Source organism: Salvelinus fontinalis, chromosome 1, assembly GCF_029448725.1.
Source record: "Salvelinus fontinalis isolate EN_2023a chromosome 1, ASM2944872v1, whole genome shotgun sequence".
In the NCBI taxonomy this organism is placed as follows: domain Eukaryota; kingdom Metazoa; phylum Chordata; class Actinopteri; order Salmoniformes; family Salmonidae; genus Salvelinus; species Salvelinus fontinalis.
This window is the reverse complement of record NC_074665.1, coordinates 64,146,275-64,166,394: the sequence shown is the minus strand read 5'-3', so window position 1 is coordinate 64,166,394 and position 20,120 is coordinate 64,146,275. Positions and strand designations below refer to the sequence as shown.

At 40.8% G+C, this 20,120-nt stretch overlaps 1 protein-coding gene across 1 annotated transcript in view; it reads right to left on the bottom strand.

The window, feature by feature from the left end:
* Positions 1-20,120, bottom strand: part of LOC129859640 (zinc finger matrin-type protein 4-like) — a 176,282-nt gene that overhangs the window by 24,209 nt on the left and 131,953 nt on the right. Inside the window, exon 6 of the mRNA XM_055929685.1 lies at positions 12,005-12,101. Coding sequence (XP_055785660.1) covers positions 12,005-12,101 — 97 coding nt within the window. The remainder of the gene's footprint in view (positions 1-12,004; positions 12,102-20,120) is intronic.

The window sequence follows — 20,120 nt, the reverse complement described above, 5'->3', positions numbered from 1 at the left end:
GCATATAGTGTGTGTTGTTGTTGTTTATTTTCTGGCTGCTGGCTGAGGGCATATTTTGAATCCGCACTTGTCAGACGTTAGGGAGTAAGAGCGCTCTGTTGTTTTAGAGAGAGGGATGGATGAAGGTGAGCCAGCGGTAGTCCTGAATTAACCTTACATCTCGCCAGGGGCTGACAGGAGAGAAAGACCTCGCCAGGGGCTGACAGGAGAGAGAGAGAGAGAGAGAGAGAGAGAGAGAGAGAGAGAGAGAGAGAGAGAGAGAGAGAGAGAGAGGAGAGGAGAGAGAGAGAGTGAGAGAGAGAGAGGAGAGAGAGGAGAGAGAGTGAGAGAGAGAGAGAGAGAGAGTAGAGAGAGAGAGAGAGAGAGAGAGAGAGAGAGAGTGAGAGAGAGAGAGAGAGAGAGAGAGAGAGAGAGAGAGAGAGAGAGAGAGAAGAGAGAGAGAGAGAGAGAGAGAGAGAGAGAGAGAGAGAAAGAGGAGAGAGAGAGAGAGAGAGAGAGGAGAGAGAGGAGAGAGAGAAGAGAGAGAGAGAGAAGAGAGAGAGAGAGAGAGAGAGAAGAGAGAGAGAGAGAGAGAGAGAGAGAGAGAGAGAGAGAGAGAGAGTACTTTATCATTACATGCGAGATGGACTGCTTTTATACCCACACACATATGCTGTGTCTATGTGTGTGTGTATCCAGTGTGTGACTGAGTGTGTGTCCAGGGCTAAAACGGTTGAATGGCTTGTCTGCAGTCTCACAACCATCTATCCTTAGGACAGACACTCACATTACGACAGAGAGGTTACACATGCACGCACACACACACGCACACACACACCCTTTAGCCCTTGACAAGAGGTCAGTAACAGCACGAGTTATCATAATCATCGCAAATATGTACATGTATTTGCATTGTACATAATGACAATACAGAGAAAGGTCTGTTGCTATAGAGTTGACTGTGTGTGTGTGTGTGTGTGTCTGCTACAGTCAACTCTCAATAAATTGAAAAGATTGTGACTTGTGACAGTGTACACTAGGGCTGGGTGATATGGCCAAAACATTTCAGACTCATGGGCGATTCACAATATAAATAAAACATGTTTTACAGTTTCTCTACATAAGCTTTGATGTACAATTAAAAGTCAATAAACTGCATGTAAAATTATACCTAGACTAAATATAAGCCTTATTTATCAAAACAGTTGAATATTTTTTTGTGTCTTTCAGGTATGTCTATGAAAATGCAATTTTTGTTACAAACTCAACATGAACCATGCACAATGCACACCCACTAATAATGAACAACTTCTTGTAGCAGACATTATAGAAAATGAACACAGGTCTCATGAACAATCTCTTAAGCAGAAGCCCATGTGCTAGTGAGTAGCCAGCTAATCTTTGTATTTAAATTCTAGCCAACTAGGAAGTATTTGGTTGCTAACAAGGTAGAACAGTTCAACTGTTATGAATTTACCCTCCTGTCTATCTCCAACTGTTTGAACAACATAGCCTGTTCACTTTGCTAAGATATTGAAATCAAGTAGCCTACCTGTTTCGGTACATGGTACTGCAATGCCGCGCGCAACAGAAACTGTGTAAACATTTATTTTTATTTTTTATGATGCTAGTGGTTGTATTAATTTGGAATCTATCGCAACCCACAGCTGTCCCAGACTATGTGTGGAAGATTTATTTCTTGCACAGAATTGGTCAACTTTGTACTATGGGGGATAGTAGATTGACATAGGCTAGTGCTTTTGCTGTTCGTTAGGCCTATTCATCTTGTTGGCTGATGAAAAGTAAATGTGGACAGTTCTTCCAATATCTTCAATATGCACCTCGGAATTGGATAAGGACACAGTCTTGTGTCCTTGGATAAGGACACAAGATTTGTCTGTCTTCACTTATAGCCTGTGAGAAAGACCTGATCACGGGATGGAGAGCCATGCGAATGAGAGGTGCTTCGGAGGACGCAGCACTCAGGAAGAAGGGAATTATAATTATTATATTTAGCCCAAGGGCTCAACGGCCACTGGCCGCAAAAGGCATTACGGACACACAAAGGGGATGCCGCCGGAAAAGTCGAAGCATTATCAAGTGCTTGTCAAATTGTGAATGAGAGATTGATGATGTGTGTACAACCTGCACAAGAAAAAAAGCAGAGCGCATGCCTTTCAAGCAACTTATTCTAAATCATCATTAGAGTCGCATCATGCAGCCTCAAAACATATAGCCCAATGTTTGTACAACAACTAAAGTTACATTAACTTCTCTAGGATAGGGGGCAGCATTTTCACGTTTGGATGAAAAGCATACCCAAATTCCATTGCCAGCTACTCATCCCCAGAAGATACGATATGCATATTGTTAGCAGATTTGGATAGAAAACACTCTGAAGTTTCTAAAACGGTTTGAATCATGTCTCTGAGTATAACAGAACTTATTTAGCAGGCAAAACCCAGAGGACAAACTATTGATTTTCTTTTTTGTTGAGGTCACTCTCTTTTCAATGGATTTTCATTGGGAATACAGATTTCTAATTGACCTTCTTGCAGTTCCTACCGCTTCCACTGGATGTCAACAGTCTTTAGAAATTGGTTGAGGGTTTTTCCTTTGTGTAATGAAGAAGTACGGCCATTTTGAATCAGGGTCACTTGTTGTGCCGAAAAGCCTATTTGAAATTCTGACATGTTGGCTGGATTCACAACCAGTGTGTAACGGCAGCCTTCCCTCTCTTCACGAGAAGAGAGGGTGTAACAGGGATCGGACCAACACGCAGCGTAGCCAGTGCTCAACATGTTTAATAAAACGATAAACAGTGAACACTTAACACAATACAAAATAACAAATGTGGCAAACCGATACAGCCCTATCTGGTGCAGAGAAAACACAAAGACAGGAAACAACCACCCACAAACCCCAACACAAAACAAGCCACCTATATATGATTCCCAATCAGAGACAACACAAAACACCTGCCTCTGATTGAGAACCATATTAGGCCAAACATAGAAACAGACAAACTAGACACACAACATAGAATGCCCACCCAGCTCACGTCCTGACCAACACTAAAACAAGCAAAACACACAAGAACTATGATCAGAACGTGACACAGTGTAGCTTTAATTTGGTATCTTTCATGTGTGATTTAATGAAAGTTTGATTTTTATAGTAATTTATTTGAATATGGCGCTCTGCATTTTCTCTGGCTTTTGGCCAAGTGAGACAGTAGCGTCCCGCCTAAACTCAGATTTTAGGATATAAATATGAACATACATGTATTGTGTAACATGAAGTCCTATGAGTGTCATCTGATGAAGATCATCAAAAGTTAGCGATTCATTTTATCTCTATTTCTGCTTTTTGTTACTCCTCTCTTTGGCTGGAAAAATGGCTGTGTTTTTCTGTGGCTATGTACTGACCTAACATAATTGTATGGTTTGCTTTCGCCGTAAATCATTTTGAAATCAGACATGTTGGCTGGATTCACAACAAGTGTAGCTTTAATCTGGTATCTTTCATGTGTGATTTCATGAACGTTTGATTTTTATAGTAAGTTGTTTGAATTTGGCGCTCTGCATTTTTACTGGCTTTTGGCCAAGTGGGACGTTAGCGCCCCACATATCCCAGAGAAGTTAATAACTCCAAATTAAGCATATAGGAGTACCTATTTCTTTGTTAAGAGCTCAACACAGAAAAGCCGCATGTGCACACTCCCTCGAATCTTTTGGAGAAAATATCCTTTCTATTTTATTCAACTTTGTTCAATTGTATTCTTCATACTATAAAATAATGCCACAGAATTCTAAGCAAATCTTGTCTGCTAAATGAACTAGTGTAGCCCACAGCCATATGGCATACCCAGATCAGGACCTAACATACGGACAATTCAGGGTATGCAATTCTGTTCATCTGAAATAGACTGCATTTTCGTCATATCATGTTTCTTTAGACCTGTCTAAAAATAAACAATGGATTCATTATGAAGGCTATATTATATGGATTTATCAGACTTTTTAAAATGTAAATGTTCCAGAGGTCTGCATCAGTGGCTTATAGTGCTCTGAAATCGGAGTAGATCGCCAGAGCGAATTTACCAGCTACGTCTATCAACAGTTGTCGCAGTGACATCATTGACATTCTTTTGAAATTATTACTTGCAAAGTGGAGTTTTCTGTTAAGTCATGTAGCTAGCTAGCTAGCTAAACAATGAACCATAATCCCAACTCGTGACTTTACTACCCTGAATCAATTCGCAGGTAGCTAACCAACCAGGTTCAATGTTGGCTAATTAATATTAGGCTATAACTAACAAAGCAAATGGCTCTGAGATACAAATAATACTACTACACAGATCAGACACGTAACATTAGCTAGCTGACCTAACAACAGCAGTCAAGCACCCAAGCTAACTGGCTAATGTTGGCTAGTTTGCTAGCTTCTTCCAGACACAAATGAGAGAACAGCTCACTGACTATTTTACTTGCTCTAGGAGAGCTGTTTTGGCTGTTTTTATGGTATCCAGAGCATTGGTGACTACAACTGTGCTGCTGGAAACAATTAAATAAAATGTTTTGCCAAAGTTTATTGATACCGGCCATATTCAATGGGTGTTGAGTATTCATAAATGTGTCTGTTATTCTGCGCTCTGGTACATTCAGACAAGAGTGCTCTGAAATCGGAGTAGTTAGCCAGAGAGAATTTACCAGCTACGTCTAACAACAGTTGTCGCAGTGACATCATGAACATTCTATTGAAATGGTTAATTGCATAGTGAAGTATTTTGTTAAGACATGTAGCTAGCTAGCTAAACAATGAACCATAATCCCAACTCATGACGTTACTACCCTGAATCAATCTGCAGGTAGCTAACCAACCAGGTTCAATGTTAGCTAGCTAACATTAGGCTATAACTAGCAAAGCAAATGGCTCTGAGATATGAATAATATTACGACACAGATCACTACACAGATCATACACGTAACATTAGCTAGCTACCCAGCCAGCTAACGTTAGCTAGCTAGCTAACAATACACTTGAAATGAAAATGATTTTCTTACAAAATTAGAAACGTGTAATATCTGAAATGTACCTAGCTAGAGTATCTTATCCGTATACATGGATGGATGCTTCTACCTCTCTGTCACGGATGCCATGGTTGCCCATAGTTTGAAGATCCCCTTAGCTATCTTACTCTAGAGCAACACTTATGCAGTTCTACTACGGGATATCTTTCAAAAAAAGTTGTGTTAGACAGGATAACCTACAAGATCAAATAGACAGAAGCAAGCTACATGGCAGACCAATCCGAACTCATCTCTCGGCATGTCCAGCACATTCATTATCTCTACCAATCATGGCTTGCGGGACGGTTGCTGGCTTTTTCATAGACTGAACCAACTAGGCTTGTAAATTTAACAATTGTATTCGTATTTACAGATGACACACAAGTTTGTTATTAAGGCACATGAAAGTTCACATGATCCAGAAGGCCTTTCTGCCCCCCCCCCCCAAAACGCCTTTCGATAAAAAAAGGCTCTCCTGAAGTAGTGATGCACAACATATGCCTAGTTTCTTGAAACGAGTCACAAATGTGGAAAAAATGAAGGGGTCTGAATACTTTCCGAATGCACTGTATATCATAAATGTATTAGTGCAAAAATGGATGTAGCAACTAAGGATTCTAGCTTTTATATTTATTATGCATCATCAGTGAGGCAGATCATACATCTGTATCTGAAGATACATACTTCTTGTTTTATAATATGAATGTTCTCGACAGAGCTGAGTGTGTTTTGGGAGTCACTTTCTCAAATAATTAAAGATAAAAGCTAAGAACTTTGATGGTCCCTGTTGAGGGAAATGGCTCTTTACAATTTACACACACACACACACACACACACACACACACACACACACACACACACACACACACACACACACACACACACACACACACACACACACACACTTTAAGGCTGTTTCTATGCTTTCAGATAATCCTCAGCCACTGTCAGCTGAACTCTCATCTCCTCAACAAAGCTCCTTATACGAGCTGAAGCTTGTCTCACACACACACACATACACCGACACACATGCATGCACACACGCACACACACACAAACGCACACGCACACACAAACACCACATGCACACATTCTCTCTCTCAGTAGCCAAACACTCTGTGTACTATATTAGATAGCTTACTCCTGAGGGAAAGGAACACTCGCTTAAAATGTCCTGCCTAAAAGTCTGGAAGCCCATAAATCTGACACACTTACACAAACACACACTCAGACGTACAAACATACACACACACTCTCTCAGCATTCTTTCTCTGCTTAAATGAGAAGCCTTCCCCATGGAACAAAGTTGAGCTTCAGTGATAAACCTCTGCTCTGTGTGTGTCTCTCTCTCTCTCTCTGTGGGTGTGTGTGTGTGTGTGTGTGTGTGTGTGTGTGTGTGTGTGTGTGTGTGTGTGTGTGTGTGTGTGTGTGTGTGTGTGTGTGTGTGTGTGTGTGTGTGTGTGTGTGTGTGTGTGTTATGTGACAGCTCACAAACTATGCAGCACAATAGGTTGAGACAGGGGCATTATTTGCAATCACATAATTCTCTGCCCCCTGACTATACTCTGCTAGAAGAGATGCACACTGATGTGCTGTGATGCAGGAAGACACACACATGCATGCACACTTACAAGTACACACACAAACACACACAGCCTCAGCGGTTAATCAGTTGTTTGGGAAGCGATGGGCCAATATGTTGCTAGTGAGTTGGAACCTCCTGTCTTGTTCCAGGTTTCCCTGGGGGATCGATACAGGTGCGCACACAGATAAACACCTTTACAGTAACTGGAGATTACTCTTTTGAAATCTTATCAATACACACAGCCCTAAATACATACACCCAGTATGCTTCATACATCTCTTTCTCTCGTCTCCATAACTCAGCGTTTCCAAAATCGGTCCTCTGGACCCCAAGGGGTGCTCCTTTTGTTTTTTGCCCCAGCACTACACAGCTGATTCAAATAATCGACGCTGCCATAACTACCCCTTTCCATCACTTTGTTTCACACCCTCCCCTCTCTCTCCCTTTTTCCTAAATCTCCCTGTCCTGCTCCATCAATCTTTTTCCATCAATCTTTTTCCATCTCTCTCTCTCTCTCTCTCTCTCTCTCTCTCTCTCTCTCTCTAAGGGACTTAGTCTTGCACATTCAACTCCACATAAGTCCAACTCTACTTTGAGCTGACACTGAGTCTAGCTGATTCAGTGGCCTCACAGCTAACCCTCTTCTGTCATATCCCTCTATCCCCCAGCCCTTGGTTCTCTCTCTCACTCCATTCTTTATCCCTCTTCCCCCTGCACCCCTCTATCCCTCCACCCTCCGTTATCCTTCTATCTTCTCTCTTATTCACCCTTACCACCTTTGAAGCACTGAAACCTTACCTCAGTCAGCAATGTGGTGCTTACCTCTGTCCACTTTAAATCTCCTCTTTATCTTCACGTACTTCTATCCTCCCTCCCTCCCTCCCTTCCCCATTCTCTCTTTCTGTCTGTCTCCCTGTAGGGCTGTGATGGTCCTGGAATTTTCGTTTATGGTTGTTTGTCGGGCAAATGTCCACATTCACCATTATAACTGAAAAAATGTGCAAAGTTAAGGCCGCTTTTTTCTCTCATCTCTGTCTGCTGCGCAGCTTCCAGCAGCAGTAGCACAGCTTTCTGTTGCCTAGAAACTGCAGTAAACAAGTCTATCATGCAGCTTTTGAACACATACACTACCATTCAAAAATTTGGGGTCACTTAGAAATGTCCTTGTTTTTGAAAGAAAATATTTTTTTTGTCCATTAAAATAACATAACATTTATCAGAAATACAGTGTAGACATTGTTAAGGTTTAAATTTCTAAGTGACCCCAAACTTTTGAACGATAGTGTATATATTCCGTTTGCTAGCCTTTGTTACATGCACTGAATACAACAGGTGTAGACCTTACAGTGAAATGCTTACTTACAAGCCCCGGGATAGAGGGCGCTGTTTTCACTTTGGGGGAAAATCGTACCCAATTTAAACGGCCTCGTCCTCAATTCTTGCTCGTACAATAGGCATATTATTATTACTATTGGATAGAAAACACTCTCTAGTTTCTAAAACCGTTTGAATTATATCTGTGAGTAAAACAGAACTCCTTTTGCAGCAAACTTCCTGACAGATTTTCCACAATCTGAAATCGATGCACTTTTCTAGGGCCTGCCTATTAAAGTCCTTGATATTTATTAGTTTAGATGAACTTCATATGTCTTCCACTAGATGTCGACAGGCAGTGAGAGAAGAAATAGAGTGTGTAACCTGATCTGGTGTCGAATAATAGCTCTCGGCATGACGTGTCACCAGGTTCCTGTTTTCTGGAGAGCACGTGAAGGGACCTGGATTTGCCTTCTGATAAGCTGTCGTTATGGACGACTAATATCTCCGGCTTTGATTTTATTTGATACATGTGACAATATCATCGTAAAGTATGTTTTTTCAATATAGTTTAATCAGATTATTGACATTTCTTCTGGAGTTTTGCCGTGTTCCGTTCTCTGAGTTTGTTGACGATGGAGAGATTCGCGCCACTTGGCAAGTGTGCTTGCTAAATCGAGAGGGAAAAAGGCCGTTCTAAATCCAAACAACGATTGTTCCCGACAAAGGACCCCTTGTACAACATTCTGATGAAAGATCATCAAAAGTAGGACCCATTTTATGATGCTATTTCATATATCTGTCGAACATGTTGTACTAGTCGTTTGCGCCCAGATTTTGGGTACTCTCTCGCTATACCTAAGCTGGATGTCGCAATGAAGTTATTTTTAGAATTCTAACACGACAATTGCATTAAGAACTAGTGTATCTATCATTTCCTAAACAACATGTATTTTTTTGTTATATGTATAGTGTAACATGATGTTATCCTGTTGAGGACAGAGGGCGCTGTTTTCACTTTGGGGGAAAATCCGGAAATGCCGGGGAAAAAAAATCCGGAAATACCGGAAATGAGGGACACATCATACAAAGAGCCTGTATTCCACTTCAGACCAAGATAAACACGACATTTCTTCTCTCACAGCCTCTTGACATCCAGGGGAAGGTCTATGAAGTGCACGTAGACTCTTACGTTTCATGCCCATTTATAGGCAGGAACTAGAACAGAGACTCGATTTCAGACTTTCCACTTCCTGGTCAGGAAGTTTGTGCCAAATGAGTTCTGTTTTACTCACAGATATAATTCAAACGGTTTTAGAAACAAGAGAGTGTTTTCTATCCAATAGTAATAATAATATGCATAATGTACGAGCAAGATTTGAGTACGAGGCCGTTTGAAATGGGCACCTTTTATCTGGCTACTCAATACTGCCCCTGCAGCCAGAAGAAGTTAAAGAGCAGCAGTAAAATAACAGTAGCGAGGATAAATACAGCGTTAACACTAACACTAAATGTTACTGTCAGCAGAGATGGTAGCATCTTTTTTAGCACGTTTACAAATGTACACTACTGCTATTGGGTATATTGGATATATTGACATAAAAATACAACAAAATGAATGTATTAGAACGGTTATGAATATTAGAATGGTTATGAAACGGTTTATTCATATTCTTCATCCATAATCGCTGGTTACATGGTTATACAACTATCGTGCCAGTTCTAACTCTCAGTCTCTCTCTACCTTGCAAACTCTCTCTCTTACTTCCCATCTATCTCTCTCTCTCTCTCTCTCTCTCTCTCACTCTCTCTCTTACATCTCTCTCTCTCTCTTTCTTCTCTCTCTCTCTCTTACATCTCTCTCTCTCTCTTACATCTCTCTCTCTCCCTTACATCTCTCTCTCTCTTACATCTCTCTCTCTCTTACATCTCTTTCTCCCTTACATCTCTTTCTCCCTTACATCTCTTTCTCCCTTACCTCTCTCTCTCTCTCTCTCTCTCTCTCTCTCTCTCTCTCTCTCTCTCTCTCTCTCTCTCTCTCTCTCTCTCTCTCTCTCTCTCTCTCTCTCTCTCTCTCTCTCTCTCTCTCTCTCTCTCTACAGTGTAAGTCAGCTGTACTGAGTGGTGATTAGCAGACACACAGAGTAAAGGTGAAAGTGCTGCCACCCCTGTCATCTCCTCTTACAGTGATATATAAACCTCTGTTACAGATAGTGTCCGGTGTGTGTGTGTACTGAAGTGCAGTCATATTCTCTCTCAGTGATCTACACACCTCTAGTTGCCATATCACACAAAGCTTCAAGTTCCTCGGCGTGCACATCACTGACAACCTGAAATGGTCCATCCACACAGACAGTATGGTGAAGAAGGCGCTACAGCACCTCTTCAACCTCAGGAAGCTGAAGAAAAATTTGGCTTGGGCCCTAAGACCCTCATGAACTTCTACAGATGCACCATTGAGAGCATCCTGTCGGCTATATCACCGCCTGGTATGGCACACACACACACACACACACACACACACACACACACACACACACACACACACACACACACTCTCTCTCTGATGGATTGACTCTACCTTGATAGACAACATGTTGCTGGGCAACTCATTGAGTGGGAGGATGCATAGAGCGGAACCGTGTGTGTGTATGTGCTTGTTTCTTATTTAGAGAGGGAGAGAGCTGTATAAAATCACACATTTTACACCAACACGTTATTGATCAGCATCACGCGAACACAACATTATAATGTAGATTATTACTATTCTCTGAGCACTGACTGCCACAGCACCTAGATCCTCTTACGGCCCAGCTACACCACACGAGTGAAATCCACGTCTGTGAGACTTGCGTGATACGGAGTTGATAGGCTTACTATAGTCAATGTTACCTGCTACATCGGCGCGTGCGTAAAGCGTAGACGTTGTGCGGCTGTTGTAGCAGCAACCTAAAATTAGGTTCGGATCTATTTTTCTCGGGTCCACTCACGTAAACACCATACAATTATATTTCAACACTTAAAAACATATTCACTCAGCTTCATAGTATGAGAATTTAATAGAAACATTAATAACAATAGTATGCTTCATCTATACAATAGCAGTAGACCTACCTGTTTGTAAAGCTAATATATACATGCAACTGTAGTCTTCCAAGTTCATAATTGGAGGTGGGTTGTTATACTGTATCTATAGTATCAATGCTTTTTCTAAACTTTTAAACATTCAAACCAGCTGATGAACAGAAAGGCAAATGAAGATGATGGTCTACCTTGTATCATCTTTCGAGCCAGAGGATGCAGTAGAGTAGACCCCTCCCCTGACCCTCCTTGAAAGATATTCTGACATATTCTGATATTTTGACAGGACAGGTCAAAGTTGGCAAAATTAATGACACCCGTTTGATCATCAAAGTTGAGAAGCACACTTTGCTGTATGACCCCAGTAATCCCAATACAAGAACACTGTCCAAAGAAAAAGCATGGAATGCTGTAGCATCTGTCCTCGGAGAACCAGATATGTTTTGTCAGAGATATTGTATATAATGACCAGATGATCTTGTCTCCGCTCTAACCATGGGAGTCATTGTTCCAAAGGCGAGAAGGCAGGCGGTCTGCTTATCAGTCTGCTTATCGTTGCATTCCCGAGTGGACCCTCTCACTTTGCCTCTTCCTCTCTGGTTTTGTAAACAAAATTAATTGATGTGCATTTGTTCTGCAAAGTACAGACAGCTAGCCAGCTATGGTTCAATTGTTGATTAACGAACAAGGTTAATTATTTGACTGCAGATGGTGGTAGAATTTTTACTCAACTTAATTTTTGATGTAATGAGAAATATGTCTGTTGTCATATAGGCTACCCATATTGGAACCAAAGTCAATAGATTGCATGCAGAAGAGACCGAGTGCAACTGATTCCGTCTATGGAAATTACTGTGCTGACGTCCTGTTCACAGTTTGCACACCCATAACCTGTCTCTCTGTCATGCTCTCTCTCTCACCTTCTCTCTCTCTCTCTCTCTTTCGTGCACCATAGTTAGTGTTATCAACTTACTTGTTCTGGTGCTTGGAGCCCTGGAGGTGGGCATGGTACTGTTCAATGGAGTTCAACACCACACTACATACACTGCAGGAGTAACTGCTGCGGAGACCTGATGAGAGAAAAACACACATACATCATCATTATCATTGTTGTCCTTATTATAATTATCATCGGACTCGCCATCATCATAATCATCGGAATCATCATCATCGTAATCATCATCACTGTCATCATGATCATCATCATCTTAATCATCAGCATCATTGTCATCATGATCAACATAATCTTAATCATCATCATCATCATGATCATCATCATCTTAATCATCATCATCTTAATCATCAGCATTGCCATCGTGATCATCATCATCTTAATCATCACCATCATTCTCTTAATCATTACCATCATGATCATCATCATTTTCGCCATCTTAATCATCATCATCGTCTTAATCATCATCATATTGATCATCATCATAATTGTCATCATGATCATCATCATAATCATCATGATCATCTTAATCATCAGCATCATCTTAAGCATCATTGTCATCATGATTATCATCATCTTAATCATCATAATCATTGTCATCATGATCATCGTCATCTTAATCATCATCTGAATCATAAGCATAATTGTCATCATGCTCATCTTCATCATTGTCATCATCATCTTAATCAGCATCATCATCATCATAATCATCATCGTCGTAACCATGATCATCATCATCTTAATCATCATCATTGTCATTATGATCATCATAATGATCATCGCAATCAACATCAGTATCATCACCACCATCATCACTATCATCATCATTGTAAAGCATATCTAATGTACAAAGACAAGCCTACTGTATGCTTAAAAAACATATTTCCAGTGAATTACAGCTGACTCCAATGCAGAGTTACTTGAGAAAATTACTGTGGTGTAATTACTGAGGTGTTTGCAGTAAGACTTGATGATACTATACTAGTCATTAACAGAGAGCGAGCGGTATTTGTAGATCAAGATTGCTGCTGTCTGCTTTCTTCCTATGTGTATGCCAGAGCGTATGTGTGTTTTAGTGTGTGTGTGTGTGTGTGTGTGTGTGTGTGTGTGTGTGTGTGTGTGTGTGTGTGTGTACACGGTGTGTGTGTGTGCGTGTGAATGTGTGTACTTACAAGTAATGCAGATATATTACTGAGATTTTAGTGGGATGGAAGGATAGAAGAATGGAGGGGAGCCAGGCGTGTGCAGCGCTGCTGAGATGGGTGTGTTTGTGTGTGTGTGTGTGTGTGTGTGTGTGTGTGTGTGTGTGTGTGTGTGTGTGTGTGTGTGTGTGTGTGTGGAGTGAGTGTGATTAGATGAACGGCGCAGTAACAGATGTGAGCTAATTAGACGGTTTGCAGGTGGTCGAGAATGAAGGACCAAAAATAGACAGAGGAAGAAGAGATGAAAATTAGGGGGAAAAGGAAAGAAAAAGAGAGGGGGTAGAGAGAGATGGGGAGGGAGAGAAAGCGAGATGGAGATAGACAGGGGAGAGAGAGAGCGAAGGGTGAGGGGGGAAAATGAAAGAGAGGAGAGAGAGACAGAGAGAGAGGGAGAACGAGAGGAAAATAAAAGGCAGTGACTCAGAAAAAGAGAGGGAAAGAGAAAGAGAGAGAGTGTAGGCTAGTCTCATGTTGAGAGAGCTCATGGGGCCCGATTCAGACTTAGTAAATGTACGCCTTTCCTACCGCTAACTTTTCTATGCACTTCTCAGTATTTGGTATTCAGACTTACCTTAATCAGGTGTGGCTACCTTGCACGCTCTGAATAGATTTCATTCAACTGCTGAAAACCCTCCCACTTGCTGGCTAACAGATTTCCTTGTGGATGGAGTTTTAAATAAAGAGGGTACATACATTTATCTTAAGCCATCCCTTCAAATACCGTGTACCTTTTTAGTCAGAAATTTGTCTACAGGCTCGCTAGAATATATAGAGAGAACTGGATCAGAATATTAGGGATCAGAAAGCCATCTAAATCCAGTGCCTTCAGAAAGTATTGACACCCCTTGACTTTTTCCACATTTCAAATGGGTTAAATTTATATATTTTTGTCACTGGCCTACACACAATATACCATAATGCCAACGTGGAATTATGTTTTTATTTTTTTTATTTGACAAATTAATAAAAAACTGAAAAGCTGAAATGTCTTGAGTCAATAAATATTCAACCCATTTGTTATGGCAAGCCTAAATAAGCTGAGGAGTAGAAATGTGCTTAACAAGTCACATAATAAGTTGCATGGACTTTAACATGAATTTTGAACTTTATCTCCGTACCCCCTACACTCAGTCGAGCAGTGAATTTAAAAAACAGAATAAACTACAAAGACTAGGGAGGTTTTCAAATGCAACGTGTTATGTCTGGGGCAAATCCAATACAACACATTACTGAGAACCACTCTAAATAGTTTCAAGTATAGTGGCGGCTGAATCATGCTATGGGTATGCTTGTAATCGTTAAGGGCTTGGGAGTTTTTCAGGGGGAAAAATGGAATGGAAAGCACAGGCAAAATCCTAGAGGAAAACCTGGTTCAGTCTGCTTTCCAACAGACTGGTAGATGAATTCACCTTTCAGCAGGACAATAACCTAAAACACAAGGCCAAATCTACACTGGAGTTGCTTACCAAGAAGACTGGGAATGCTCCTGAGTTACAGTTGTGATTTAAATCTACTTGAAAATCTATGGCAAAACCTGAAAATGGTTGTCTAGCAAAGATCAACAACCGATTTGACAGAGATTGCTCAGGGCATGTGCTCCGGGCAGGTGTCTTCACTGACATTTTCAACATGTCCCTGAGTCTGTAATAGTCTGTAATACCAACATGTTTCAAGCAGACCACCATAGTCCCTGTGCCCAAGAACACGAAGGCAACCTAACTAAATTACTACAGACCCGTAGCACTCACGTCTGTAGCCACGAAGTGCTTTGAAAGGCAGGTAATGGCTCACATCAACAGCATTATCCCAGAAACCCTAGACCCACTCCAATTTGCATACCACCCAAACAGATCCACAGATGATGCAATCTCTATTGCACCCCACTCTGCCCTTACCCACCTGGACACGTGAGAATGCTATTCATTGACTACAGCTCAGTGTTAAACACCATAGTACCCTCAAACCTCACCACTAAGCTAAGAATCCTGGGACTAAACACTTCCCTCTGCAACTGGATCCTGGACTTCCTGACAGGCCGCCCCCAGGTGGTGAGGCAACACATCTGCCACCCTGATCCTCAACACTGGAGCCCCTCAGTGGTGCGTGCTCAGTCCCCTCCTGTACTCCCTGTTCACCCACGACTGCATGGCCAGGCACGACTCCACCACCATCATTAAGTTTGCAGACAACACAACAGTGGTAGGCCTGATCACCGACAACGACGAGACAGCCTATAGAGAGGAGGTCAGAGACCTGGCGGTGCCAGAATAAAAACCTATCCCTTAACCAAGACTAAGGAGATGATTGTGGACTACAGGAAAAGAGGACCGAGCACGCCCCCATTCTCATCGACGGGGCTGTAGTGGAGCAGGTTGAGAGCTTCAAATTCCTTGGTGTCCACATCAAGAACAAACTATCATGGTCCAAACACACCAAGACAGTCGTGAAGAGGGCACGACAAAGCCTATTCCCCCTCAGGAAACTAAAAAGATTTGGCATGGGTCCTCTGATCCTCAAAAGGTTCTACAGCTGCAACATTGAGAGCATCCTGACTGGTCTCATCACCGCCTGGTACGGCACTACAGAGGGTAATGCGTACGACCCAGTACATTTTATTTTATTTTATTTGGATCTCTTTTAGTCACCATTTGGACTAAGAGTCCTTAAACATTAAAATACAATTTATAATATGAACACATTTTCACATATAACACACTCTTACAAACATACATAATATACTAACATAATGACCCAATAAATACTCAATCTAAGAAATATTGATTCTTCATCTACTATAGTCCCACAACATTTCTATGTATTTTATTTAAATTGTTTTAAAATAATTTTTAAATGTATATATTGAAAGGTTTCTTGTTTGCTCAGTTAATTTATTCCATTTCTTTATTGCTCTAAATCGAAAAGTTATTTTGCCTATTTCTCTTTTCTGTCTGGATAACGCATAGATGGTGGACAATCTATTTCTAGTATTTACGAAATGTATGTCTCTTACCAACTGAATACCGTTTTGAATAGAACTTGGACGTTTTAAATTATGTATATTATGAAATAAAATAGGCATGTTTTTTTAAATTATCTTATCGATTGATGACCAACCAAGAACACTGCGCATGACTGCAACAGAAGAACCATATCTCCACCTTAAAACAATCCTTGCTGCTTTGTTCTGTGCATTCTGCAGTCTCCTAACTTCACTATGATGCATTTCCCCAGACCACAGAAGAGTAGTTCACCTGACTCTCATTTAATGCTTGTGTTACTTGCTGAAGAATTTGTCCTGGTAAATATTTAGCTATCCTTCTGATTATGCATGCTGTTTTAATATTTTTTTTAACATAGATTAGTTATTTGAGACGACCATGATAAGCAGTTGTCTAGCTGCACTCCCAATAGTTTGATTTCTGCCACTTCTTTAATTTGTACTCCTCCCATACTTAATTGGGTCCCATGCTGTTTTTGTCAGGACCCAGTTACGAACTCAGGTCTCCGGTGTGAGAAACAGTCACTTAGCAAACTGAGCCACTAATAGTCGGCAGAATCCAGAAGATGAGGCAGACACAGTGTTTAAAAGAAGTTTGTTTTGGCAAACCCACTCCCTGATATTCTCCAAATCTCCTTGTAAAGCTTACTGTACCTGTTGAACCGATTGTCTTGCTGCATAAATTGTAGTATCATCTGCAAATATAGTAGCTTGAGTTTCAGCTAAGACATAGGGAAGGTCGTTGGTATATATTAAATAAAGAAGTGGTCCAAGGCAGCTGCCCTGCGGTATTCCACAGTTTAACACATGAGGGGAAGAAAATGAACCATTGATATAGGTGGACTGTTTCCTGTCAGTTAGATATGACTGTTCCCAATTCAATGCTACCTCCTTAAAACCATAATGCATTTATTTTTGTCAAAATTATTTCATGATCCACTAAATCAAATGCTGCACTGAAATCTAAAAATAGTACACCCACAAACTTGCCATTATCCATAGCATTGAGCCACTGGTCAGTTATGTCAACCAATGCAGTGGTTGTGGAATGGTTTTGCGATTTTGCGAGCATGCTGATTGGCTGTAATCAGATCATTCTTTTCCATGTACTCCCACATTTGTCGACTCACAATACCCTCCAAAATCTTACTGAGTGTAGGGAGTAGACTAATTGGTCGACTATTGGCATGAGTAATGGGTTCTTTGCAGTCTTTCGGAATAGGACACAGTTTCGCATGCTTCCATACATTTGCAAACATCCCCTTTTCAAGCGACCAATTAAATATGTTTCTCAGTGGAACTGCAATTTGGGGAGCAGCACAGCGAAGCAAAAAATTGTCCATAAGAGTCGTCAGAAGGAGTGGACCAAAGCGCAGCGTGTTACGTGTTCATGATCATTTATTAAACTGAACACTGAAACAAAATAACAAAGAAGAACAAAACGAAACAGTTCGGTCTGGTGCAGACACAAAACAGAAAACAACTACCCACAAAACACAGGTGGGAAAAGGCTGCCTAAGTATGATTTCCAATCAGAGACAATTATAGACAGCTGCCTTTGATTGAGAACCACACCCGGCCAAACACAAAGAAATAGAAAACATAGAAATAAAGAAACTAGAATGCCCACCCTAGTCACACCCTGGCCTAACCAAAATAGAGAATAAAAGCCTCTCTATGGCCAGGGCGTGACATACCATCAGGTAATGACTTCAATAGGTTTAACACCTCCTCCACTGACACCGTTTGTAGACTAAAATAGCAGATCTTGTTGCTCATAATATGATCATCAATCCATTGGACAATAGTTTGTTTGGAAGAATGTATGTTTACATTGTTGCTCAGTAATTACATTTTCTTTGTAAAATAATCTGCAAAATGATTGGCAATCAACTGGTTTTGTTATTATTCTCCCGCCAACCTCAACACTAGATGGGCATGATGAGATAGATGTACCAACCTCCACACTAGATGGGCATGATGAGATAGATGTACCAAGTAAGCCCTTAACTGTGTTCCATACCTTTTTAGAATCATTTTTACAATCAATAAAAGCATTGTTGTAAAATATATATTTTTTCTTTCAATTCAATTTAACTGCACAATTACGTAATGTTCTATAATTATGTTCATCAATTTATAATTTTGATTTGGCTGCTAAGACTTTTCCCATATTTCTTTGAGAAAAAGCCTCACCCAGTTCATCATCAATCCATGGAGATGGACTGGCACCAACTGTACTCTTTCTTATAGGGGCATGATGGTCCATTACCTCAATGAGCAAATCAATAAAACATTCTGTACCGTGATTTAAATCATCCTCTAGATAAATCAGCTCCCAGGGTACAGCAGCCAAATCATTTAAATAGCTCATGATTAAATGTTTTAACATTTATTTTGACCACAATCCTAGGGGTTTCTTTGGAACCTTGGTGTTCATGGTTATGGTCACAATATTATGGTCTGTCCAGCCCACTGGCATTGATCTGGCTTTTAAGCATGGCAATGGTATATTACAGAAAATCAGATCAATGCATGTGTCTGAACGATGACCCAACTTAATTGAAGATCTAGTAGTATCATTAACCATTTGTTTCAAACCACAGTTCTTGGCATATTTAATCAATTTTGTTCTATTCGAATTATTGTGATCCTTCCAATTTATATTAAAATCACCCAAGATAAATACATCTCTGTTGCTATCTGTGGCCTTGTCAAACCCAGTACATAAGTCATCCAAATAGGACACCTTAGAGCTAGGAGGTCTATACACACATCCTACCAATATGGGTGCCTGGTGAGGCAGATGTACTTGAGCCCATAGTGCCTCTATTTGACATACATTAAGGTCCTCCCTCCTCTTAAAAGGTATATGATGCTGAATTAACAGTGCTACACCCCCACCATTCCTGTCCCTTCTCAGTAGACTATATCCTTGAATGTTCATTTGCCCATCATTTACAGATGCATCTAAATGCGTTTCGGTCAAGGCCAAAATATGAATATTATTTATGTTGACCAAGTGAAAAACCTCATGTATTTTGTTAAGAAGGCTACATACATTAACCTGAGCCATATGCAACCCTTTCCTCATCAAGTGGAGATCAATAGAGCATGTATTCATTATAGTTGAAGTTGTCATGATACACTACAACACACAAACTCAGATTTGAACATTAAATTAAAATAGCCAGGGAGTTACTCTAGAGTCCTGATACAATTGCCCGTTGATATAAAGTTTATCCATCACCATGGAGACTCGTTGATTCAGGCAACGCTTTTCCTTAATGATGGGGCTAAGCTGCCTGCCGTCCAGGATCTCTACACCAGGCGGTGTCAGAAGAAGGCCCTAAAAATTGTTAAAGACCCCAGCCACCCCAGTCATAGACTGTTCTCTCTACTACCATAAGGCAAGCGGTACCGAAGTGCCAAGTCTAGGAAAAAAGGCTTCGGATTTTACCCAAAAGCCATAAGACTTGAACAGGTAATCAAATGGCTACCCGGACTATTTGCATTGTGTGCCCCCCCCCCCCCCCCTCAACCCCTCTTTTACACTGCTGCTACTCTCTGTTTATCATATATGCATAGTAACTTTAACTACACATTCATGTACATACTACCTCAATTGGGCCGACCAACCAGTGCCCCTGCACATTGGCTAACCGGGCTATCTGCATTGTGTCCCACCACCCACCACCCGCCAACCCCTACTTTACGTTACTGCTACTCTCTGTTTATCATATATGCATAGTCACTTTAACCATATCTACATGTACATACTACCTCAATCAGCCGACTAACCGGTGCCTATATGTAGCCTCGCTACTCTTATAGCCTCGCTACTGTATACAGCCTTTCTACTGATATTTTCCACTGTCTTTTTTAAGGTTGTTTTTATTTCTTTACTTACCTATTGTTCACCTAATACCTTTTTTGC